The sequence below is a fragment of the Lingula anatina genome, chromosome 4 (assembly GCF_051362555.1).
Source record: "Lingula anatina isolate TDL-2025a chromosome 4, LinAna3.0, whole genome shotgun sequence".
NCBI classification, from domain to species: domain Eukaryota; kingdom Metazoa; phylum Brachiopoda; class Lingulata; order Lingulida; family Lingulidae; genus Lingula; species Lingula anatina.
In genome coordinates, this window is record NC_141770.1 from 17,864,500 (window position 1) to 17,885,916 (window position 21,417).

Consider the following 21,417-nt stretch of genomic DNA (forward strand, 5'->3'; position numbering starts at 1 on the left):
TATTTTTTGCATTATGCGTGTATTAGTCCGTAGGTAAATAAGTGAATAAGAAAACAAAAGGTATAAAATTTTGTCAAAATTCAGCAAAAGCCGGGCGCCATCTTGGGACTTTTTGAACATCGTAAATTACAGAGCACTTCGTAGACAACACATCTGGAATAATTCTAAATATTTCCCAGATCTCAGAAATTCTAATCTTTAACTCCTGCATTGCCATGACAAAACTTCTGGCGGGAGAGCAGCGTCATACGAAACATTCCATGAGACTTGGACGACGTTCAGATATTCCAAGTTAGTGTAAACCGTCTTGGTGCTGGCACTTGGGACTGCAGTAACAGCCTTAGAATGCAGTCTAAGATTAACCACAGCGTCGTGCACAGCAGGCTTCTGGGTGACTAAAGTGATAGTTTAAAACGCATTGAAATCCTAGAGGTGAAGCGTTGTGTCTGACAGATCGTGCACATCTTGCACTTTTTACATTATCATGTTTGTGTTAACAACCTTCTTGCGACTGAGAATACCTGGCGCCTTCCTAGCAACCTCATGCGACCTTAAAATAAAACCTATGTAAACCCTGCGACGGAGACTGCCTAAAGGTTGCCAAAAGGTTTTAAGGTAGATCGGTCGTTACGTGTTCCAACGTTCGAATATTTTTTTGAAGAGACATTAAAATTTTGCAAAAAAAAAAAAAAAAAAAAAAAAAAAAAAAAAAATGGGGATCACCGATCAAATAAGAAAACTAGGCCCAAATATATTACACCCTGCATATCGCACTAGTCCCCATTCAGATCAATGGGAAAATGGGTGTTTTCTCACTAAAGCATTATTTTTTATGATTTTCTAACGTTCGAATTTTTTAAATATTTTTTTTTATGTAAAGAGGCATCCAAGTATATTTAAATTTTGCAAAAAAAAAAAAAAAAATTGGGGGTCACCGACCAGATAAGAGAACTACGCCAAGTTGAAGTGCAATACACCCTGCCTGACACGCTAGTCCCCATGTTCACTAAAACGTTATTTTTTATGATTTTCTAACGTTCGAATTTTTAATTTTGGTTTGAGTGGAGAGACATCCAAGTACGTTAAAAACTTTCATTAAGTTTAACAGTTGAAGTGAGTATACTAGCTATTTTCAGATTTGTCATACTGATGCAAAGGTATAAGCCATTAACTTTACAACAGATTTATTGAAGAGAGTAATAAGGATAAACGTCATGCATGTGAAAATAGTTTATTGCCGTTGTTATTTATTTATGTAATGAATATAACAAAACTGTGACTTTTTGACTCCTCCCCCCCCAAAAAAAAATGGAAATCAGCACACAGAAAAGCTCATTAATGTTGTATGTACCAGCACCACTCAAAAAGTCAAAAATCCACCAATAGCCAGAAAAATCTCAACAACACTGCCCTTCAAGAAATTGACGAAAACCGGAAAGACGCGATTTTCGCCGTTTTTTCCGTTATGCCCATCATAAACACTGTGTTGTCAAGTATACGCAACCGCTTTGAGTGAAATTTACCACACTTATTCTTTACATGATATAGCACCTACGTGCATAATTTTTGTTAGCTTTAGCTGTCATACTTTTACTACAGTGCCCATTCAAATTTGAAAAAGAGATATTTTCCGTCAAATTTCGTATGGAATCATAGTCGACGAATGTTGTCGAAAATCTATATCGATCGTACCAAGTTAAAGACAAGTTGATAATGTTTGTTTATCTTAAAGATAATTGTTTATTTTCTTAAATTGATAAAACAGACTGAAATGTCGTTAGAAACGATTGACGATGCGCTGAAATTGCGTTACGTAACGACCGATCTACCTTAAGCGCAGCGTTACCGAAGCTTTATTCTGTATGTAGCAATGATTCTGTCTGTATCAGTGTTAAAAGTAAAGGTTAAGTAATAAATTAAAGGTAAAGGGTGGTGCTATATATAAAATCTATTTACATCTACATACTTGTATAGACGCAAATACATGTACCTCAGTCAACAATAATGTTATTTGTGAATATATAAAACACAAAAACGTACTTTCTAGACAATGGTCTCCGGTAAACCCAATTGAGCAAATACATGGATCACTGGCCCCAGTACACACACCAGGGAAACAATGATGACTTTCATTTTTCCACGAGCATTTTGCTGAAAATTAAAGTACAATTTGTAGTTACTAGAAGGCACAGCAGATCCAGAAATTTTGTACAGTAGTTCATTGTATCATTTGCCCTTTGTACAGAATAAAAATAACGAATTGCAGGAAAATTACCAGATAAACAGAGTTTATTATTCTTAGGGAAAAATTCTTTGGTACAAATTTATCTAAAGAGTCTGAGTTCACTTTACACAGCACGTACGTCTGCATGCAGTCCCCCTATTTTCAAAAGGTGGCGCTGGAGTGTCATCATAGAGACAAGACAAGCACCTGCTTGAAGACCCGTCACGTGGGTTACACGTGACACTCTGACAATTGGCAATTGGAGGACATGCTGCAAAGAATATATTATTGACAAAATCAAATATTCTTCATTTTTATCAAATGATTTCAAGGTATAGGTACATTTATCCCTGAACGTTGTAGTAGATCTACAAATCTAAAGGAGAAATAATCGATTTGGAAAATGAAGAGAACTTTTTCTTATTCATATGTCCGCGTTATTGAGACACACTATGGAGCTTGAAGCACGCAGACTATTCATAGTAATTATAAATCTAATAAATAAAATTTTAATACATAAAATCAATAAATAAAGCACACATACACTTGCTGCATTTAGGTCCATAGTATCCCTTATCACAAGTGCAGTAGAATGAGCCGGGCAGATTATTGCAAACCCCATGCTCACAGTTATTGGTACCGTTGACTGATGTAGTGGCATTGCATTCGTCCACATCTAAGGCATACAAAAACCAAAGGCTGTATTAGTTCCGTCAAAGAAGGGTCTATAAGTAAAGGGCTGGCCATCAGGCAGTCATGAGAAAATTCGGATGTAGTATAGAATCTTTTTTTTTAATTTAATTGACATCACAAAACAAAACATACACATTTCACACTAAACACATATTACAACATATATACAACAGACACAAACTAGCATACAGTAGTCTCAATAGACGTTAACAGCACTAATAAAGGGGAGTGACAGAATGCATAGCACAAAATAACAGTAGAGTCCAGTGGCTTAAGGAAAAAATCGTGACACGGCGGATAAAAGAACCAAATTTGGCATGTGGTTACCTTTTGACATTCTTAATCAAATTAGAGCCGTAGCCCTCTGAGACAATTTACCAAAATGGCCGCCAATTAATGGTATTCAATAGGAATATATATACATACCTATGTTGATTTTCATCAAATAAAGTATTTTCTCAGAGTTTTACACATCCTTATTACCCATTTTGGATTTTTTGACCAAACGGTAAAAGTTTTCAGGGGGCTACGGCTCTAGAATGATTTTGTATGTCAAAAGGTAACCACATGCAAAATTTGGACATGCGGAACACACAGAGAGATTAATTACCACTAGCTGCTCGAGGAGGCGTGTCAGACAATTAAGCTGATCCCACTGATTGCACTTAAAATAGCGAGAATCCCCTGCAGAATTGGACCGACCCAGGTGGTGCGACGCTTGAATATGAATGCGGCCATGGAGGAACAGGTTTTTGAAGGTGTCATATGTTCTCAATTTCTGCCAATTGCAGATTTTTGTTGTTTTCATTTTTTCTAATTGTACAGGAAATTGGAAACAAACAGGGTCTCATATCACCCCGGCAAATATAATATACTCTTTAGCAGATTGATGAAAAGATAATTAACGGTGTTCGGTACGGCAGGATTTTCCCCCTTGTCCATTTACATAATGCGGAAATAAACATTGTCATGCTATGTGATAATGCTGTTGCATCAAAAACATCGAGGTGATGCCTTAACAATAGCTTTTAGGGTAAAAACTAGAATATCGTTTTCAAACAGATCTTCTTCACCTGAGCAGCTATCAACGTCGATTTAACGCCCATTTAATAACAATGAGCACCACCACTGGCAATATGAAATTTTCTTAGGCAGCTTACTTATTTTATCGTCAATGATGCAAAATAATACCTTTGTTTAATGGAACACCACAACCCCAAAACGAAAAGATTTTTAAAAAACAAACAGCTTGCATCAGATTGTAGTTCCCACCCTAGCACCTGTAGTTGATCAAGCCAATTTTCCTGATAATATCTTTAAAGTAACCGATTTACGTCGGAAACTAATCATCATCTCACTTCGAGTTACAAAGCAACAACATTGACGATTTACGCTTCTCCACCCCATGTGTAGAGGCACGTGCCGTGGTGAATAAAACAAACGAAATTGAAGTTTGTGCTCTCGAAATGTTTATTTTTATTGCGATAATATTAATATAAGTATTTCACATAAAAGAAAAGGAGAAAAAAATTATTTTTTCAGTACAGGCCCATCTCAAGTATTGAACTCCCTTAAGCCCACAGATATAAGAATGATAATAATTCAGTAAAATGGCAACTCAATGGTTGAATTTGTACAAAAATGGTTCCATACAGATGACATGGTTGTGCGCTAATGTACCTACCTACGCATGTCCTGGACCCCGACAACTCATAACCACGAACACAGTCACATCTGTAGCTACCTGGGGTGTTAATACACTTATCTGAGCATCCTCCAGTATTTTTACTGCACTCGTCAATATCGACAGCCTCTGGAAACGTTGAAATATCGACCTTTACCGAAGGCAAGGCATCCCAAAAGTTTTACATGTAGGACTAAGAGCCAGGACCCGGTTTTATAAAGGACGTTTAGCACTAACCAGTGGATAAGCCTAACCGGTGGATAAATTATCCAAACACAGTCAAAAACGGACGTGTAATTTTTTATCCAGTGTTTAGTTGCTATGAACAACTTATCCAACCATATTTGGAAATAAAGTTTCCCTGAATGCACTGGGTTTCAATAAACAAAATAAAATACCCATAATTAATCCATTGTTCATTTGTGTTGTCTGCTATTCTTTAATGTACTTTGGCAATGTCAATAATATCTGAGAAAACAAAGAGATGATTTAGATTGATTCAGATGATTTAGATTGCCAGAGTATGTTTATGTACTTATTTTCATAAATAAAATAAAATAATAATAATAATAATGATATCATAAAATATTCAAAATGAAATTAGTTTCATTGAAAGAGCGATTCCTTTCCGTCTCTGAAGCTAGTTGGTTTTTGAAGTAAGTTTTCTAAATACAGTATTGAATTTCTACTGAATCTAAATCTTTCAATAAGCTCTTGCTCAGTTACTCCATCAAAATCAAATAAAACTCTTCTGAAATTTCTGTCTCTTCTCAGTGTAAAAGGTATATATATATATATATATATATATATATATATATATATATATATATATATATATATATATATATCTGCGAGCATTTCTGGCAAATCGCAGCAGGTTTGCCATTTTTATCCGGCGTTTAAGGAATTTAAACTACCTCCTTCGAGCGTATAAATTTAACCAACCGTTAAGACGATTTAGCCATTGGTTAGTGCTAAACAACGTTTATGAAACCCGGTTAAACGTCGCTTAAGTCAAATGCTGGATTTAACCGGTGGCTAGTGCTAAATGTCCTTTATAAAACCGGGCCCAGGTGTAAAGGCGTTTCTCTAGATTTCAGTATAATTTCAAAATGTATTTTAGAATTAGTTACTGCCGTGAACTTTTTGCATAATGAGAAATGTTACTAACAATATAAGCAATTGGTTTAATCAACAGACGTACCATATCGAGCCTCAAATCCATGGTGTCTGTAATTTGAATCGGAAGAAAAGTGAAATGTCATATAGCGACCTGATGAGTAAATTGGTTGAGGACGCTGGCCCCAGGAACTATATCCAAAAACCGCCACCAGGTTTGAGGTGGTGGAACTGTCATATATGCGAAGAACGTCTGAGTTTTCATATATATACAACACTCTAGTAAAAGTCACCTTTATCCTGTATCCCACAGGAACAGTTATATACCAGTAACAGTTTTCATTATTTCGGTAGTAATAAACGCCGTATTGTGCCGCATAGAATGTCCCCGACATCCCCGAATCAAGCCTGTAGGTGCCATCATTACAGTACTGGAAATGCAACGAATAAGTTCACACCTGGTTCCACGCACTAACATATATAATAGTACTATTTAAAGGTTTTATAATGTAGATAAATGAACGAATTACATATGCATTTTAACCAATTACTTCATCGCTACTTTCACACCGAAAACGTATTCGGGCGATATTTACCAACGGTCTTAAGACAAATCATCAAATTAGTGAACATTCATTTTAGAGGGTAGATAGGCTACTAGCATAAGCTCAGTCGTTTGTTTGTTCAAATATACAGATGGATGTTACAAATGTTGGTGGAGTTTATGAAAATAGAGTGCATAAAAAAATCCTGTTAGTTAAAACAACATGGTCTTTTTAAAACAACATAAGACGCCAAACTCTCGCATAGCATCAGAAACAAAACCAATAAGAAACAGAAATCATCGTTTTACAAAAAAAAAAAAAAAAAAAAAAAAAAGAATCACTTAAACAGTCTGACTCTTCCACTTAGTGGAAGGAATCGAAAGAGCTAGCAGGTTTGAATAACAATAAATGATCATTAGAGTCACTTGCTGATAACACATTAAATGGTAATTACCAGGTTCTAGTAAAAAAGATCAATGAATTCTTTCAAAGTGTTACTAGCAATTTGACGCCTCTTATACCGGTTGAAAATGTCCACCAGAACTATATAGTACCAGATGAATTTACTATTAGTGTAAATGGATTCGAAAAACTTCTGATGTTAAGCTCTCAAAGGCTATAGGTCCTGACCAAATCCCAAATTGGGTCATCAGAGATTTTGCAGGCTTCATGTCCAAGCCCTTGAGCGCAATTTTAATAGCTCTATCAGAGAGGGATATGTACCTGACACTTGGAAATCTGCAGAGGTAATACCTGTCCCTAAAGTTAACCAACCAAAAGTGATAGAGGCTGATCTTAGACCAATATCGCTTACACCAGTGTGAGTAAAATATTAGAGTCATTTGTGGCAAAATGGGTGATGGGTGGCCTGCAAATCGATAGGTCCCAATTTGGAGTAGTCAAAAATAGCTCTACTACCCACGCTCTAGTAGAACTGACTTACAAAGTACTAGAAGGTCTTGAACCATCTGCTAAAACCAAATCTTATTCCCAAGTTTTATTTTTAGATTTTTCTAAGGCATTTGACAGAATAGACCACAGCATCTTAATTGAAAAACTGGGCAGTCAAGGGATTCCAGAGTTTATTAGGAAGTGGATTTACTCCTTTTATGCCAAAAGTAGGGCCTATCAGAGAGTGAAATGTGGTCAGTGTAAATCTGACTGGGTCCAGCTTAACGGAGGGGTACCTCACGGGACAAAGTTAGGTCCGATCCTGTTTATAGCTATGATAGGGCCTAAATGATCTAAAAACCTGCTGCCCACATATAAAATTTGTTGATGAGACATCTATTTATGAAATTTGTCAGTTTGGCCAAAAGTCACTACTTCCACAGGCAATAGAGCAACTTGAAAATTGGGTTAGAAAAAACAATATGAAATTGAACGTAAAGAAGACAAAATGTATGGATTTTAACTTTACCAAATGTATAGATACCATACCAACACCATTGGTAGATGGAGAAATTGTAGAAAGAGTGAGTTAATTTAAGCTACTGGGAGTAGGCCTAACTCTGACCCCTGATCTCAAGTGGACAGAACATGTGCAGTTAATTTATTCCAAGTCTTGTGCCAAGCTTTTTTATCTCATTCAGTTGAAAAGGGCAAATCTGACCACTGAGGATCTAATAGTTATATATCAATCAATAATTAGATCAGTCCTAGAATATGCATGCCCTGTGTGGGGGCCTGGTCTTACAGCCGAACAATGTGAATGCTTAGAATCTGTTCAGAGGAGAGCTCGTAGAATTATTTACCCATTTTATACTTACAAGGATGCCCTACAGGCTAGTATGGCCTAATCTCCTCTCTCTGAGGAGAGAAGAGACGTTTATTAAGTTACACCATCTGTTTAAAGAGAAGAATCCAAGAAATCTCAGGTTCAGCAACAAATTTTTAATACCAAGAGTGAAAACGGAGCGTTTTAAATCATCCTTTGTAATGCACAGTCTTTTAAATTTCATGTAAAATACTGCTCCAAATTGTCTTTTAAGTCTTGTTTTAAAGCTTTGGTCTTTTAGTTTATAATTTTTAGTTACTTTTAAATACCTTATGATTTTATTAATGATACATTGTAAAACTTCAACCTCTGGGTTGCGATTATAGCAAATAAATCGTTCACGCTCATCCGTTCTGCTCACGCGCACAAAGCGCAGGCATATCTGAGAGACTTCCAGCGTGTACAGTCCGTCTCCATCGATTCGTCAATACATTCTTAGACTTTATAAACACACACTGTTGAGAACATACTGAAAATTCAAACATAATCTTTATAAATATCTATTTCTTAGATATGTTCACCTCTACTGCCATTTCCCTCAGGTGGCCATATCAACACACTAGCCTAGTAAAATCAATACAAAAATAGGCCTACATGTAGTAGACCAACAGCCCGTCCACGGGGGCCGTAGCAATAGTCCGAAGGTTCAATAGTCCGACGGTTCATTGGTCCGAATGTTCACTATAGAACCTTCGGACCAATGAACCCTTGATTAAAAAATCGATGAAAATGTTACCGCTTTTCGGACCAATGAACCTTCGGACCAATGAACCTTCGGACTATCGAGAGGTTCATCTATGCGTCGAACTGTAATTTGACGCTGAATTTCTATCAAAATTATCAATTAAAAATTCTGATTTAACACATGAATTTTACCTAGAAATATCCCCATTATAGTACAGTATAATGAGGTAAGAATCGAACAAGCCACATCAATGCACTAGCCGAATAACAACGGATCATTCACGGAACGGTTCATACACGCGCCTGCCGCGTGTCCAATCGGTCAGGACGGATGGTTCACGCAGAACGGACCGTACACGTGACAAACTTACCGTATAAGAAACGCTTTCTGTTGACACTGTGTGGAGCAGAACTGACAGACATAAAAATGTCCAGACAGTGAATTCTAGCTGCGACATTTTACACCACACTGCTACGCTAATAGGCCTACAGTAGGACACGTATACTGTTATAGTGAATAATAACGACGGCCTGGAGCTTTCGAAGGTTTATTCACCGACTCTATTTTCATACAACTTCACAAATATTTAAACTCTTTTTTTTTTCGTACTGATCATGCGTTTACTTGTTTTCTTTCCATTGTCTTTGGGTGATTACAAGGACTTTTCCATTCTCATGTTGCAAGCCACCATGCAACATTTCCTTATTAGGTAATCTCTAAGAGACTTGTTTTCAATTGAAAATATTATTTGAATTACTCATTCTTGAATAATATCCAAAACTCAACGGTCATGTGAGAAACAGTTGATCAAAGTTAAAATATACTATGAAATTAACCAATCACATAAACTGTTATTGACTTTGACCTTTTCCGTCTTTTTCTGACACTAAAAACATGTTCTACACTTGTTGACTCTTGATGAAACTTAACTTACACTCAACAACTACTTATCCTTATACTCGTTTGATTCCGTTTTTTTTTTTAATTAAAATTGTTATCTGTAAGGTTACATCCCTATACGTCCCCGCACCAATACTCCCCCGCAACTATACTCCCCCGCAGCCCCGCAGTATCGATGCGGGGAAGCAATAATTTGGGTGTAGGGGAGTAACGGTGCGCCTACATCGGCAATTTTACAGGGGATGTATCGATGCGGGGATCTATAGGTGTGGGGCCGTATCGATGCGCATAATACAAAAATTTACTAAGGGGTATTATTGGTGCGGGGCAGTATCGGTGTGGGGGAGTAAAGGTGAGGGGGAGTATCGACATGACCCCACAAAAATAGCCGGAGAATGGCAACTCATCGAAAATGAGTAGCCTACGTTAAACGTAAATCTCTATTGCAAAATATCTACTGTGGCTTGAACTTTTATATTTTAGAAAGTGAATAAGCATTTGTTCTTCTGTCGAAAAGGAAGTTAATTTTACCAATTAACCGTCAAGAATTCTTACCACTGCACTCTGAATACAGAGGACAGATTTTTTTTTTTACAAAACCAAAAACGCATATGCCTAGGGAGGGATTATAATGCGGTAATTTGTTTACAAATATAAAATTAAATTGCGAAAAATCATTGCCAATTTGTAGACCTATCAAGGTTTTCAATTTTTTAGGGAAAATCCCGCACACTCTTGGGTTTCTCAGTCTCAACGGAAAATCTGGGAAGTTGTCAAAATCAGCGCAAATTTACTCCCACGCAGCACCATATCTAATAAAATACCCATTTTTGCCGTCTTTCAAGCCAATAAACACCTTTATTCACTCTAAAAAGTTTCGAACTAAATTCAAATTTTACATAAGGTTCTATGATCCACAACATTCACTTCCTCTTTAGCAGCAAACTATACGTACTGACCTTGAACTGGTTTGATTCGTAAATAACATGTGACACAAATCATGCGACATGCGGATTGGGTCTTCTTTTGACGAAAAAACGTGTAAAGTATGACTTTTGACTTCTGTTGAAAACCTATACCTACCTCATGATAATCCTCAAATATAGTTTACCGGGTACATATTTGGGTCAGAAATTTCCGCAAGTTTTGGTGCAATTCGAAACTGGCCGCACAATTCAGTCCACCTGTCCACCCTCGTGATATAGTCCCCCACCTGATATGCATAAAAGCGTTTAGAAAAGCTCTTTCCTTCAATATGTGATGTGGCCAAACAATTTTAACAATTTTAACGGTGCATTAAGATAAACAGTAAAAGAATATCCACAATAAATTCGGCAACCGAGAGGTGCGGCAACATATAGATAATTGCGGTAGTATTTATGCCGAAACATCAAAATGAATAGCCCCGCCGTTCGAGCCTTTTAATCAGATTCAGATCAGATTAACCAATCAAAGCAACGGAAAGGGGGTCACGTCACCTTCCCACCAGGCCATGCCATGTAAACAAAGCAGCATGGTCGGCTGTAATGAAGAGTCTGAGGAGGGAGACAATGAAACGATAGACCAGTGTAGGTAAGGGACTAATATGAAACTGCAGGATTTTCAATGAAAATAGGTCAGGCGAACTCTCGCAAAACGAGAGGCATAATTCGTGCCTTGGTATTAATTTAAGTTATATTTTTCCTATTCCAAACAATTATTGCCTAAATAAACTGAAAACCTTATTTGTGATCAAACTGAATTTAAGAAATGTATAATTAAATTATTTGAAGACCCAATCTGCATGTCGCATGATTTCTGTCACATGCTATTTACGAATCAAACCAGTTCAAGGTCAGCACGTATAGTAAGGAGTTTTTTTCCCCAACTTCAGCCTACATACATAAATATTTATGTTGCGAGTTATGGTATACAATGTATCATGCATATAGTTTTGTTTTAACAAACAGGGGATGTTTTAAAACAGGGGATGTTGTTCATTCTGCACTGAGTAACATCGGCCTACGTCCCCGCACCGTTACTCTCCCGCACCGGTTCATCCCCGCACCAATACTCCTCCGCACCTATATAAATACTACCACCGATACTCCCCCGCACCGATACTCCCGAGCACCGTTACTCCCCCACAGCATAGATTCCCTATAGGAATTTGACACCAAAATCAAATTTTCTAGATTTAAAAATTTGCTGTAATACGATTCTTTTACAAAAGTGCGCCACCTTCTTTGGACCCAAAAAGGACACATTTTATTCGAAATATTGTAGAAAAATGAATAAACTAAAATTGGTCTGCTTTGTAACTTAGATCATAGTCCATCTTTGTGAGATTTTACAATAAACGCTGTCCTTGGACATGGACCATTGGTTGATGTCCGCGCCTTGGGCGTATTTAGAAACCGGCAATAAGAAAACATTGCATAGGGGGAGTATCGATGCGGGGGAGTAAAGATGAGGGGCAGTATCGATGCAGGGAAGCAATGATGTGGGGGAGTATCGGTGTGGGTGAGTAACGGTGCGCCTACATTGGCAATTTTAAAGCCCCCGCACAGGGGTGCTGGAGGAGACGAGAATTGATCAGAATTGTGCCGGAAGTGACGTGTAGTGGTGTAAGACGCGAACCTGAATGGTCATTTTTAGTTGGAGGTGAACGGGAGTAAAGACGTGGACTCGGAGAAAAAAAGCAGTTTTTCTAACAACATGGTAAGATAACAATTTATCTTTATGCATTTGGGACAGAGAATACTTGTAGAAATAATTGGAGCATGATATGAAAACGTGTCACGGATTTTATAGGTGAAAATTCGTGCTTAATTTGCAGTCGATTTGTTTTGAAATATATGCTGCATCAACCACCAGCGCGACAAAAGCGTCAAGGGAAAATAATTCCTAGGAGGCTATTAATCGTTGTCATGTGGAGTTGATGCATGTATGCAATCTGCTATGCCCATATCTAAGTATTTTTGGGTGTTTTATGGTATGTGCTGCAATTATAACGATGTTTTAGAGTCTTTGAAAGACCTTGTGAAAACCAGGAAGTAGTTCGCAACTGACAACTGAACCGTACCGTTCCACGACTGATGTGCAAAGATTATCTTTCTTTAATATTGTGACAATAAGGGGTACCGAAGGAGATCAGCATTGGTCAGAATTGTGCCGGAAATGTGACGTCAAGTGGTGTAAGACGTAAAGCTGAGTGGTCATTTTTAGCTGGAGGTGAATGAGAGAGAAGACGTGGACTCGGAGGAAGAAGCAGTTTTTCAAACAACATGGTAAGATAACATTTATTCTTTACGCATTTTGGGCAGAGAATACTTGTAGAAATAATAGACACATGATATGAAAACGTGACACGGACCTTGAAGGTGCAAAATCGTACTTAATTTGCAGACAACTTGTTTTGAAATACATGCTGCATCGACCGCCAGCGCGACAAAGAGAAAAGAGTTCCCGGGGGGCTATAAATCGTTGTCATGTGGAATTTTGACATTTATATAATCTGATATGTCCACCTTTAATTTTACATTTCTTTAGTAAATGTAAATTTAGTAAATCAATCTACATGTCTTTTCTTTAAACATTACACTTCTTTAAAAAGTATCATCCTCAGATGTATTTTACAAATCACAGGTAATGAAATACAAGTATATCTCATTTGCCACACCTGTAAGTATCATAATATGTGCCTTGAACTAAGACATCCCCTGCACATGCCATACAAACAAACTGGCAGCTTGTCCAATTGACTTGGTCAACTAACTTACCCAACTTACCCAGTCAGGGTGTAATAAACATGGGATCTGAGCTTTTTATGCATATGACTAGATTAGGTCCGGGCCTTTGACATATACAGAGGTACATGTACATATTTTGTCCTACCCGATAAAGTCTTGACCACTTCACAGACACCTCTCACATTTACAAACACTGTATTGATCTGTATTAGGTAAAGGATTCTTTTCCACGGTGTACATACCTGGACTTCTCTTGAAGACTAAACAAAATTCCCACACAAAATTGTAAGGGACAAATTTCTGTTTCTTATTTCTATATCTAATCTACTTAGAATGTTGAAGTACTGGGAACAAGCTATGTATATCACCTGCTGAAGTTTTGATTTCCATTAATAAGGTTGATTTTATATATATATATAATCAATATACTCAGTATCTGACCCTAATTTTAATTAATTAAAATATAATTTATTAAAATATACTAGATGCACTGCGGAAACAAACGTGGATTTGATGCAGCATATTAAATCTGAAAAAGGATTGATATTCTGCAATATAACAGATTTATTATTTTTAAATTGTTTTGTCGTCTATTGAATCAAATACAGTCTGTATCTATTGAATCAATTACCCGGGTATATGTATAAAGAAATACAAAGCGAGCATACGTTTATATATCTGTGACTTTTGTTTTTGTTATTCTTGAGAATCCATTTCCCCGCCCATAAAAATAGCAAAAAGGTTTTATATAACTTCACGAAATTTACGTCTCCTTTTGTCAAGTCTCGAAAGTTTTTGTTTACCATTATTTTGGATATGTTTCGACATTCACTTTCCGTCGTTGATTTTTTTCAGAAAATAAATACAGTAAACAAAGATGTGTTGTGATTGAAAGAAATCAAAGGGAAAAGCCAAAAATTTGAGAATTCAAAGTTAAAAAAAAAACAAGAGGAGTTCAAAATCGTCTTTATTGTAGAAACATTTGTTCTGCAGCTCATCTTCCACGTTCTTTAAATACCGCTACTAGTACCATTATATATTGCCTGCTATACTTGCACCTCTTTGACTAGTACTGACTTTTATTACAGATATAGAATGAAATCCATTTGAAAGTACTTAGTACTTATCTTAGTAATTTACTTGGTACTTTATCTGTTCCAAACGCGTTACTCTTCTTGTTTCACTGGACACAAGTAACGCACTTCGTAATCATAGCAGGTAGGAGCCTGCCGGCCAACTTCCGCATTTGGCACCCAGTTCCCGTTGTCACCATGGTAACAACCAATCCCGATTGGGCTTACACAAGGAAGCTTGAGATTCTGGCCGGCTTGTTCCCAGGGCACGTGCTCGCCGTTTGGCAATATGGCACGGCATTCGATTTCAGCGGCAGTGTGACCCTTACCGCATGGAGGCTGGAAAACACAGTTTCTTACGTAAAACTCATCGCCGACTTTCACTGTTCAGTAGTAAATCATACTGTTTTTTTGAGCCCGATAATTTTATAGAAAATTATGAAACAATACGAGTCGAAAACGTATTTTCAAGAGCTTTGTTTCATGCCTCTGCATCCAACCACATTTCATTTATTTGTGTTCATACTTTAAGATACAAGTATATATCTATATAAAACGTCACAAAGAATTGGCAACTGCCATCGATAAAATAAAAATTTTTCCTTCAGCTTTCGAAGCTGCAATTAATTAGGTTATTTACGTTTGGGCATTGTGGCACTACATGTACATGGCCATTATTTTAGACATTTTGGTTCAAGTACTTAGGCAACATTGGCTCACCGGTTTAACGTCCACCTCCCAATCACCGTCTCCATCCTCGGGTGTGTCGTTATTGATCCAATCAGTCCATTCATAACCTATTGGAAATATGAAGGATATTGCTGTATTTCAGCTTTAACGTTATCTTATAATTTTGTCACCTTTTCTAAAAAAATTCAATTTAAACGCAGTATTTAACATTGTGTTTAATTCTTAATTGTGTTCAATTGTCCTTTATACCTAATGCTTTTTTGGTTAAAAAAGTAAACTTAAGCCCATTACTAACAAGGGCGGGTGCCGCAGACTTTAGTCTGCTTATTATCTCCTTGGCAACCAGGGCCATTGTGACATGTCCTTGACCTTGACGTCTGCCCGCCACCACAGGTCTTAGAGCAAGCGCTCCAAGCACTCCATGGTCTCCACTGTGGGCCTGAAAAAAGTGAGGAAAATGAATCAGAACAAGATAAAAATAAGTAATTTTGCAATGACCATCTCTTATTGTGTTTTAAGAGTCATACACAGTTAGCCGATGTGGAGAATCAGCATTTTTTCAGTAATTTGCAGTTGATATAATTAGTAATGGCAATTAAGTTTTTAAATAGCATCCAGCTTGCAGTGAAGTACAGTAGTAGGTAGGTAATCTGTACAACTAGTTTTTAAATCTCGTTTTAGAGATATTTCAATTAGTATCTCTCCCCTGCAGGTTGTCATTCTTCGGGTTTTGATTCAAGGCTGTGATATAAACATACCAGAAGAGGCTTTTGAGCGTCAAAAACACCTCAGAATCAAAATTTGATCTAGGTTCTATATCATTTCTCAGGATTGGTCGACTGTGGGTGGGGGAGTGTCCTTTCAGAAAAAAGGGCCCTGACTTCTCCTTTAAAAATGTACAGATCAGGTGCGAACAGCTACATGTATAAATTATTAAAGCAATGATATATATGAATGATATATATGAATGGAAGTATGAAAACTGGTTTAATTAAACATAAATATTTACAGGGCTGAGCGTTGCAACTTCGTGACTCCGTGTCACTTCCCGGACAAGGTCCGTTAGAACAAGTTCTTGTCCTGGTCTCCACTCCGCCATCACAGGACTTTGTACAGCTGCTCCAGTCGCTCCACGGGCTCCACTCAGGACCTATTTATATAGAGCGAAGAATTTATTTATTTTTAACGTTGAAACAATTAAGTGCTCGTGCAGAAATACATGTAATTCCCTCATTCTCTCTCTCTCTCGCTCTCTCTCTCTCTCTGTACGCGTTTATGTGTGTTAGTGTATGTGTGCGACTTGGCGTGTGCCTCGTAATCATTGGGAGAGGTGTACAGAGTAACTCTCAAGGTTAGATAATACAAAAATTGATTCATCAGTATATGAATGGAAGTATGAAAACTGGTTCAATTAAATATAAATACTTACAGGGCTGAGCGTTGCAACTTCGTGTCTCCGTGTCACTTCCCGGACAAGGTCCGTTAGAACAAGTTCTTGTCCTGGTCTCCACTCCGCCATTACAGGACTTCGTACAGCTGCTCCAGTCGCTCCACGGACTCCACTCAGGACCTAGAATTAAAAAAGCGATCATCGTTATGATTTTACCTTTATCCCGTGGAAAATTGATGCGCTTTTTATGAACTCTCTCTCTCTCTCCTCTGTGTGTTTGCGCGAGTCATTCGTATTTATTGGTAATTTAAAGACCTAGCTAACTTACAAGGCTGAGCGTTACAACTTCGTGTCTCCGTGTCACTTCCCGGACAAGGTCCGTTAGAACAAGTTCTTGTCCTGGTCTCCACTCCGCCATCACAGGATTTTGTACAGCTGCTCCAGTCACTCCACGGGCTCCACTCAGGACCTTTTCATACAGAGAGCAGAAATTATTCATTTTTTTTCTTAAAGTTTCTGTTGAAATACGTGCTTGTACAGAACTCTCTCTCTCTCTCTCTCTCTCTCTCTCTCTCTCTGTGTGTGTGTGTGTGTGTATGGTTTGCGCGTCTTTTGGCAAAGCTATGACTTACAAGGCTGAGCGTTACAACTTCGTGTCTCCATGTCACTTCCAGGACAAGGTCCATTAGAACAAGTCCTTGTCCTGGTCTCCACTCCGCCATTACAGGACTTGGTACAGCTGCTCCAGTCGCTCCACTGGCTCCACTCAGGACCTATTCATGTATAGAGCAAATATATTCCTTTTTAACGATTCAGAGTTCATACGTCCATTAAAAAACGGCCTTACAACTCTAGATATTAAAAAAACACGTGGAATATTTTATAAGGCTTCAACTCGCGTAAAACCAACACTTAGATATTTCTTCTCCATCAATGTAGCAGATAAAGGTAATTTAAAGACCTAGCTAACTTACAAGGCTGAGCGTTACAACTTCGTGTCTCCGTGTCACTTCCCGGACAAGGTCCGTTAGAACAAGTTCTTGTCCTGGTCTCCACTCCGCCATCACAGGATTTTGTACAGCTGCTCCAGTCACTCCACGGGCTCCACTCAGGACCTTTTCATACAGAGAGCAGAAATTATTCATTTTTTTTCTTAAAGTTTCTGTTGAAATACGTGCTTGTACAGAACTCTCTCTCTCTCTCTCTCTCTCTCTCTCTCTCTGTGTGTGTGTGTGTGTGTATGGTTTGCGCGTCTTTTGGCAAAGCTATGACTTACAAGGCTGAGCGTTACAACTTCGTGTCTCCATGTCACTTCCAGGACAAGGTCCATTAGAACAAGTCCTTGTCCTGGTCTCCACTCCGCCATTACAGGACTTGGTACAGCTGCTCCAGTCGCTCCACTGGCTCCACTCAGGACCTATTCATGTATAGAGCAAATATATTCCTTTTTAACGATTCAGAGTTCATACGTCCATTAAAAAACGGCCTTACAACTCTAGATATTAAAAAAACACGTGGAATATTTTATAAGGCTTCAACTCGCGTAAAACCAACACTTAGATATTTCTTCTCCATCAATGTAGCAGATAAAGGCTTACAAGGCTGCACGTTGCAGGACTTCGTTTCCTTATCATTGCCTGGACATCCCGGGCCATGTCTACACGTTCTTGACCTTGTGGTCTGCCCGCCACCGCAGGTCTTAGTACATGTGACCCACTCGCCCCAAGGACTCCATTCCGGACCTGGAGGTTAAAAAATACGCACTGATTTTCGAAGGCTGACTATAGTGGACATGAATCAACTTGGTGTTTTTCGGTGTATGACATCGCGCTACAATTAGTGATTGAAAGAAATGGTTTAAAGGAACAAAATGAAATAGCGTAAGACCTTTATATGACAAAGTCAAAGATTAAATTTTCCTGGAAATTTCAAGCTTCCCCTTCATCACAGAGGCATACCATATACCCAACTGTCCACAGATGTACGATCCCTAAACCAGTTTTTTAGCTCTAAGTTTCAAGTTTTTGAGTCACTCTCAATCACTATGGGGATATAGACTGATGGGTTTCACTGGTGACGGTAAAAATAGAAATTATAACGTAAAATTTGTTTATAGACTATTTTTCTCAACGATTTTGGATTGGGTATGTAAATCTACTTAAATCTGTTTAGATTTACTGACCGTCACAGTCATTGCAAGACAATGATATGACCCATAACTCATAAGGTCTGACTGGAAAATACCTTTAGAAATGAGCATGCTATTTCATTTTTGCGGGTGTAAAATGTTGGGAGTCTTATGAACTCCAAATGTCCCAAAGTAATTACTTTTGAGTCCGTTAACTTCTTATCCCTTACCAATACTCCCTGATTTGAACTTTCAGACTGGAACTCTTTTTTCCTATCAATGTGATGAGTTGGCTAGCCAACAGGACCAGTCAAGTATACGACTCAATTATTGTGACCTTGGCCGTTACTATCATAGGGAAGCTAGGTGAGCGCGAGTGAGTACTGGTACACAAGCAAGCCAAGACCCTCAAAACGCCAAGGTCAAATTAGCCTCATTACCGACATTATAGGCCTTCCTATTGATTAAAAGGTATAAATTGTTCCAAAAGCACAAAGAATTGTGCATTTTGCTCCGTCAGTTGTGCATTTAATGTGGTTAACGGGCATCAATATTTATCAATTTATACTTCTTTTAGCGAAAAAAGGAAATGGTTTAAACGATATCCAGGGATACCTTATATACTAATTTACCAGTAGCATATTTTAATACCCTTTCAACCAAGAGTAGGCATATAGCGTAAATATTTTTAATTTGCAATTGAGTTGGCTTTTCAATATATTCATATTTATGGCACATGGAGAATAAATTGATGCTACACAGTCCGTACACAGTGGGTTAATTTGTGTGAAACCATAGGGCGTTGCTCTCGATACGTCTGTTTAGTTTGTCGGCATTCTTTTTGAAAATAACATTATATATTTTACAGTTGGCTATAAATCCAGGATAGCTGATTGTTCTATTGGTTTATTAGGAAATTAGAGCAGGCAATAAGTATACACTACTGTTTTCCCCAATATATTGCTTAATTATTATTATGGTAATTTGTCACATGAATTCGGTTGCAATTATAGAATTTGTTCCCAATCATTTCTTAACATGTTCCTGAACATTAATGTATTTTAGCACCAACACAGGATGATAAAATGTGAAAATTGGCCGTCTACTTTTCAAAGGAACCTTATGCACTGTGCCAGAGACTTTTCAAGTTTTATATTTTATATTTATAAATCTACAAGGTAGGTAAATTTACAACATTTACAACAATCCAAACTTTTTTAACATGAGCAAAACCAACACTCTTGGTCATGATGACAAGATGTTTTCCTTGATTGTTTTACTGTAATAAGCTTTTCTTTTAAAAGCAGATATACTTACACGGTTGAAGATTACAAATTTTAGTCTCCGTGTCTGACCCCGAACATCCGGGCCCGTTCTTGCACGTCCTGTTTCTAACGGCAACGCCTTCCCCACAGCTCTGGGAACACGTTCCCCAGTCACCCCACTGGCCCCAGTTTGGTTCCGGCTTGCAGTCTTTCTGTGACCACGCCCGGAGGACGCACGGGTTCGAAAAATCCGGGTATTTCCGTGCAACACCGTAGGTAATCGGGACTTTGGTTCCCGGAGCACAAGGATGGTGCCGCGGACCAAGGAGGCGCGTTCCACGATATTCACATTGGTAAAACCCGCATTTGTCGGAAGAGTCTCGCAAGTACTGGTTTCTAGGGCGGCGTTGTGGGTCGCATTCTCCCACTGGTGTTGTGGAATTAGTGAATAAATAAATGAATAAACAAACAAATAAATAAATTAACTAGAAAATACATAGATGAGAACGAAGAAAAGAAATGCAGTCGGATAATTGCCGATATATTTTCCAACGTCACTTTCAGAAGTCGGACGTAAATACTCATTTTTCAAAATTGAAACCTTAAATAATTCAGTGGAAATCGCACAAATAATAATAATAAGATGGGATGAGCAAAAAAACACAAAAAAAGAAAGCAAGGAAAAACAGAGTCTCCCACTTACCTGGCGTGAGAAGCGCCTGCTCAGTCAAGACGAATATCAGAACTACCTCAAAAACTACCCTCATGTTGTGTACATACAGAAAAAATTATGGTCCGATCCTACTTTTATATTTTTTTCACAGAAGAAGGCGGGCCTGCGATTTGACCACTACAACACGTCCACGTCCCCGCACTCTGAAAACTGACCTCAACATGTCCGCGTCCACACAGGCCCATTTTCAGCGATCACGGGATTGGTTTTCGTCATATCTCGGTAAAACATAGTTCTAAGTCTACCCAAACGGCAAGAAGAAAGTAAATTGTATTTTACCATGAACAATAACAAAACTGCACTCGAAATATGCTTTTGTACATTGGCCGAAGTCAGCATTTTCTCTCTCCAAAACGTTTCCACTTTCCGTGTCGGTTTAAATCAGAAGGGTAATACCATGTCGCTGAACAAAGGCTATCGTTCGCCTCAGAAATGGCATGCAATCTGGGAAGTGGTTTCAGGACTGGAGCGTTCCAAACATTTGCCATGTGAACTGAATGTATGTATGACACTCCTGTTTATCGCCCAGGCTTCCTTTTTGAACATTTGAAAACAGCTAATACTTGTCATTATTGTGTATAATTACTTCCAAGGAAATGAAATATGTGATATATCATAAAACAAGACATTAATTGGCACTACGTACAAATTGCACCGATTGTTCCCAATAAAATAGATGCGTATGTGTGTGGGATGTGCAAACGCATGGGCAGGTGCGTGCGTGCGCGTGTGTACGGGGCGGGTGTTGGGTGAAAATACAAAGGCAAAGCGGTTGTCAAG

General features: G+C 38.1%; 2 protein-coding genes across 4 annotated transcripts; both read right to left on the minus strand.

Annotated features, from left to right (window-relative positions):
- Positions 1 to 198: 198 nt before the first annotated feature.
- On the minus strand, positions 199 to 11,332 carry LOC147762518 (uncharacterized). Its single transcript, XM_087010817.1, has 7 exons — positions 9,098 to 11,332; positions 5,806 to 6,151; positions 4,602 to 4,730; positions 2,769 to 2,900; positions 2,364 to 2,495; positions 2,041 to 2,151; positions 199 to 395 (listed from the first exon to the last, which is right to left on the minus strand). Exons 1-7 carry the CDS (start codon positions 9,182 to 9,184, stop codon positions 199 to 201), a joined length of 1,134 nt encoding a protein of 377 aa, XP_086866943.1. The 5' UTR covers positions 9,185 to 11,332.
- Positions 11,333 to 14,307: 2,975 nt separating this feature from the next.
- On the minus strand, positions 14,308 to 20,838 carry LOC106169539 (uncharacterized). 3 transcript variants are annotated; one of them, XM_087010896.1, is made up of 12 exons: positions 20,608 to 20,805; positions 19,957 to 20,331; positions 18,110 to 18,253; positions 17,788 to 17,928; positions 17,486 to 17,626; positions 17,144 to 17,284; positions 16,840 to 16,980; positions 16,551 to 16,691; positions 16,131 to 16,271; positions 15,417 to 15,560; positions 15,152 to 15,228; positions 14,308 to 14,770 (listed from the first exon to the last, which is right to left on the minus strand). In XM_087010896.1, the coding sequence occupies exons 1-12, from the start codon at positions 20,669 to 20,671 to the stop codon at positions 14,525 to 14,527; spliced, it is 1,896 nt and encodes a 631-aa protein (XP_086867022.1). In that variant the 5' UTR covers positions 20,672 to 20,805; the 3' UTR covers positions 14,308 to 14,524. The 3 variants fall into 3 exon arrangements, with proteins under 3 accessions (XP_086867022.1, XP_086867024.1, XP_086867023.1); XM_087010898.1 differs by lacking the exon at positions 18,110 to 18,253 and having other exon boundaries at positions 20,608 to 20,838; XM_087010897.1 differs by lacking the exon at positions 17,144 to 17,284 and having other exon boundaries at positions 20,608 to 20,802.
- Between the last annotated feature and the right edge of the window lie 579 nt (positions 20,839 to 21,417).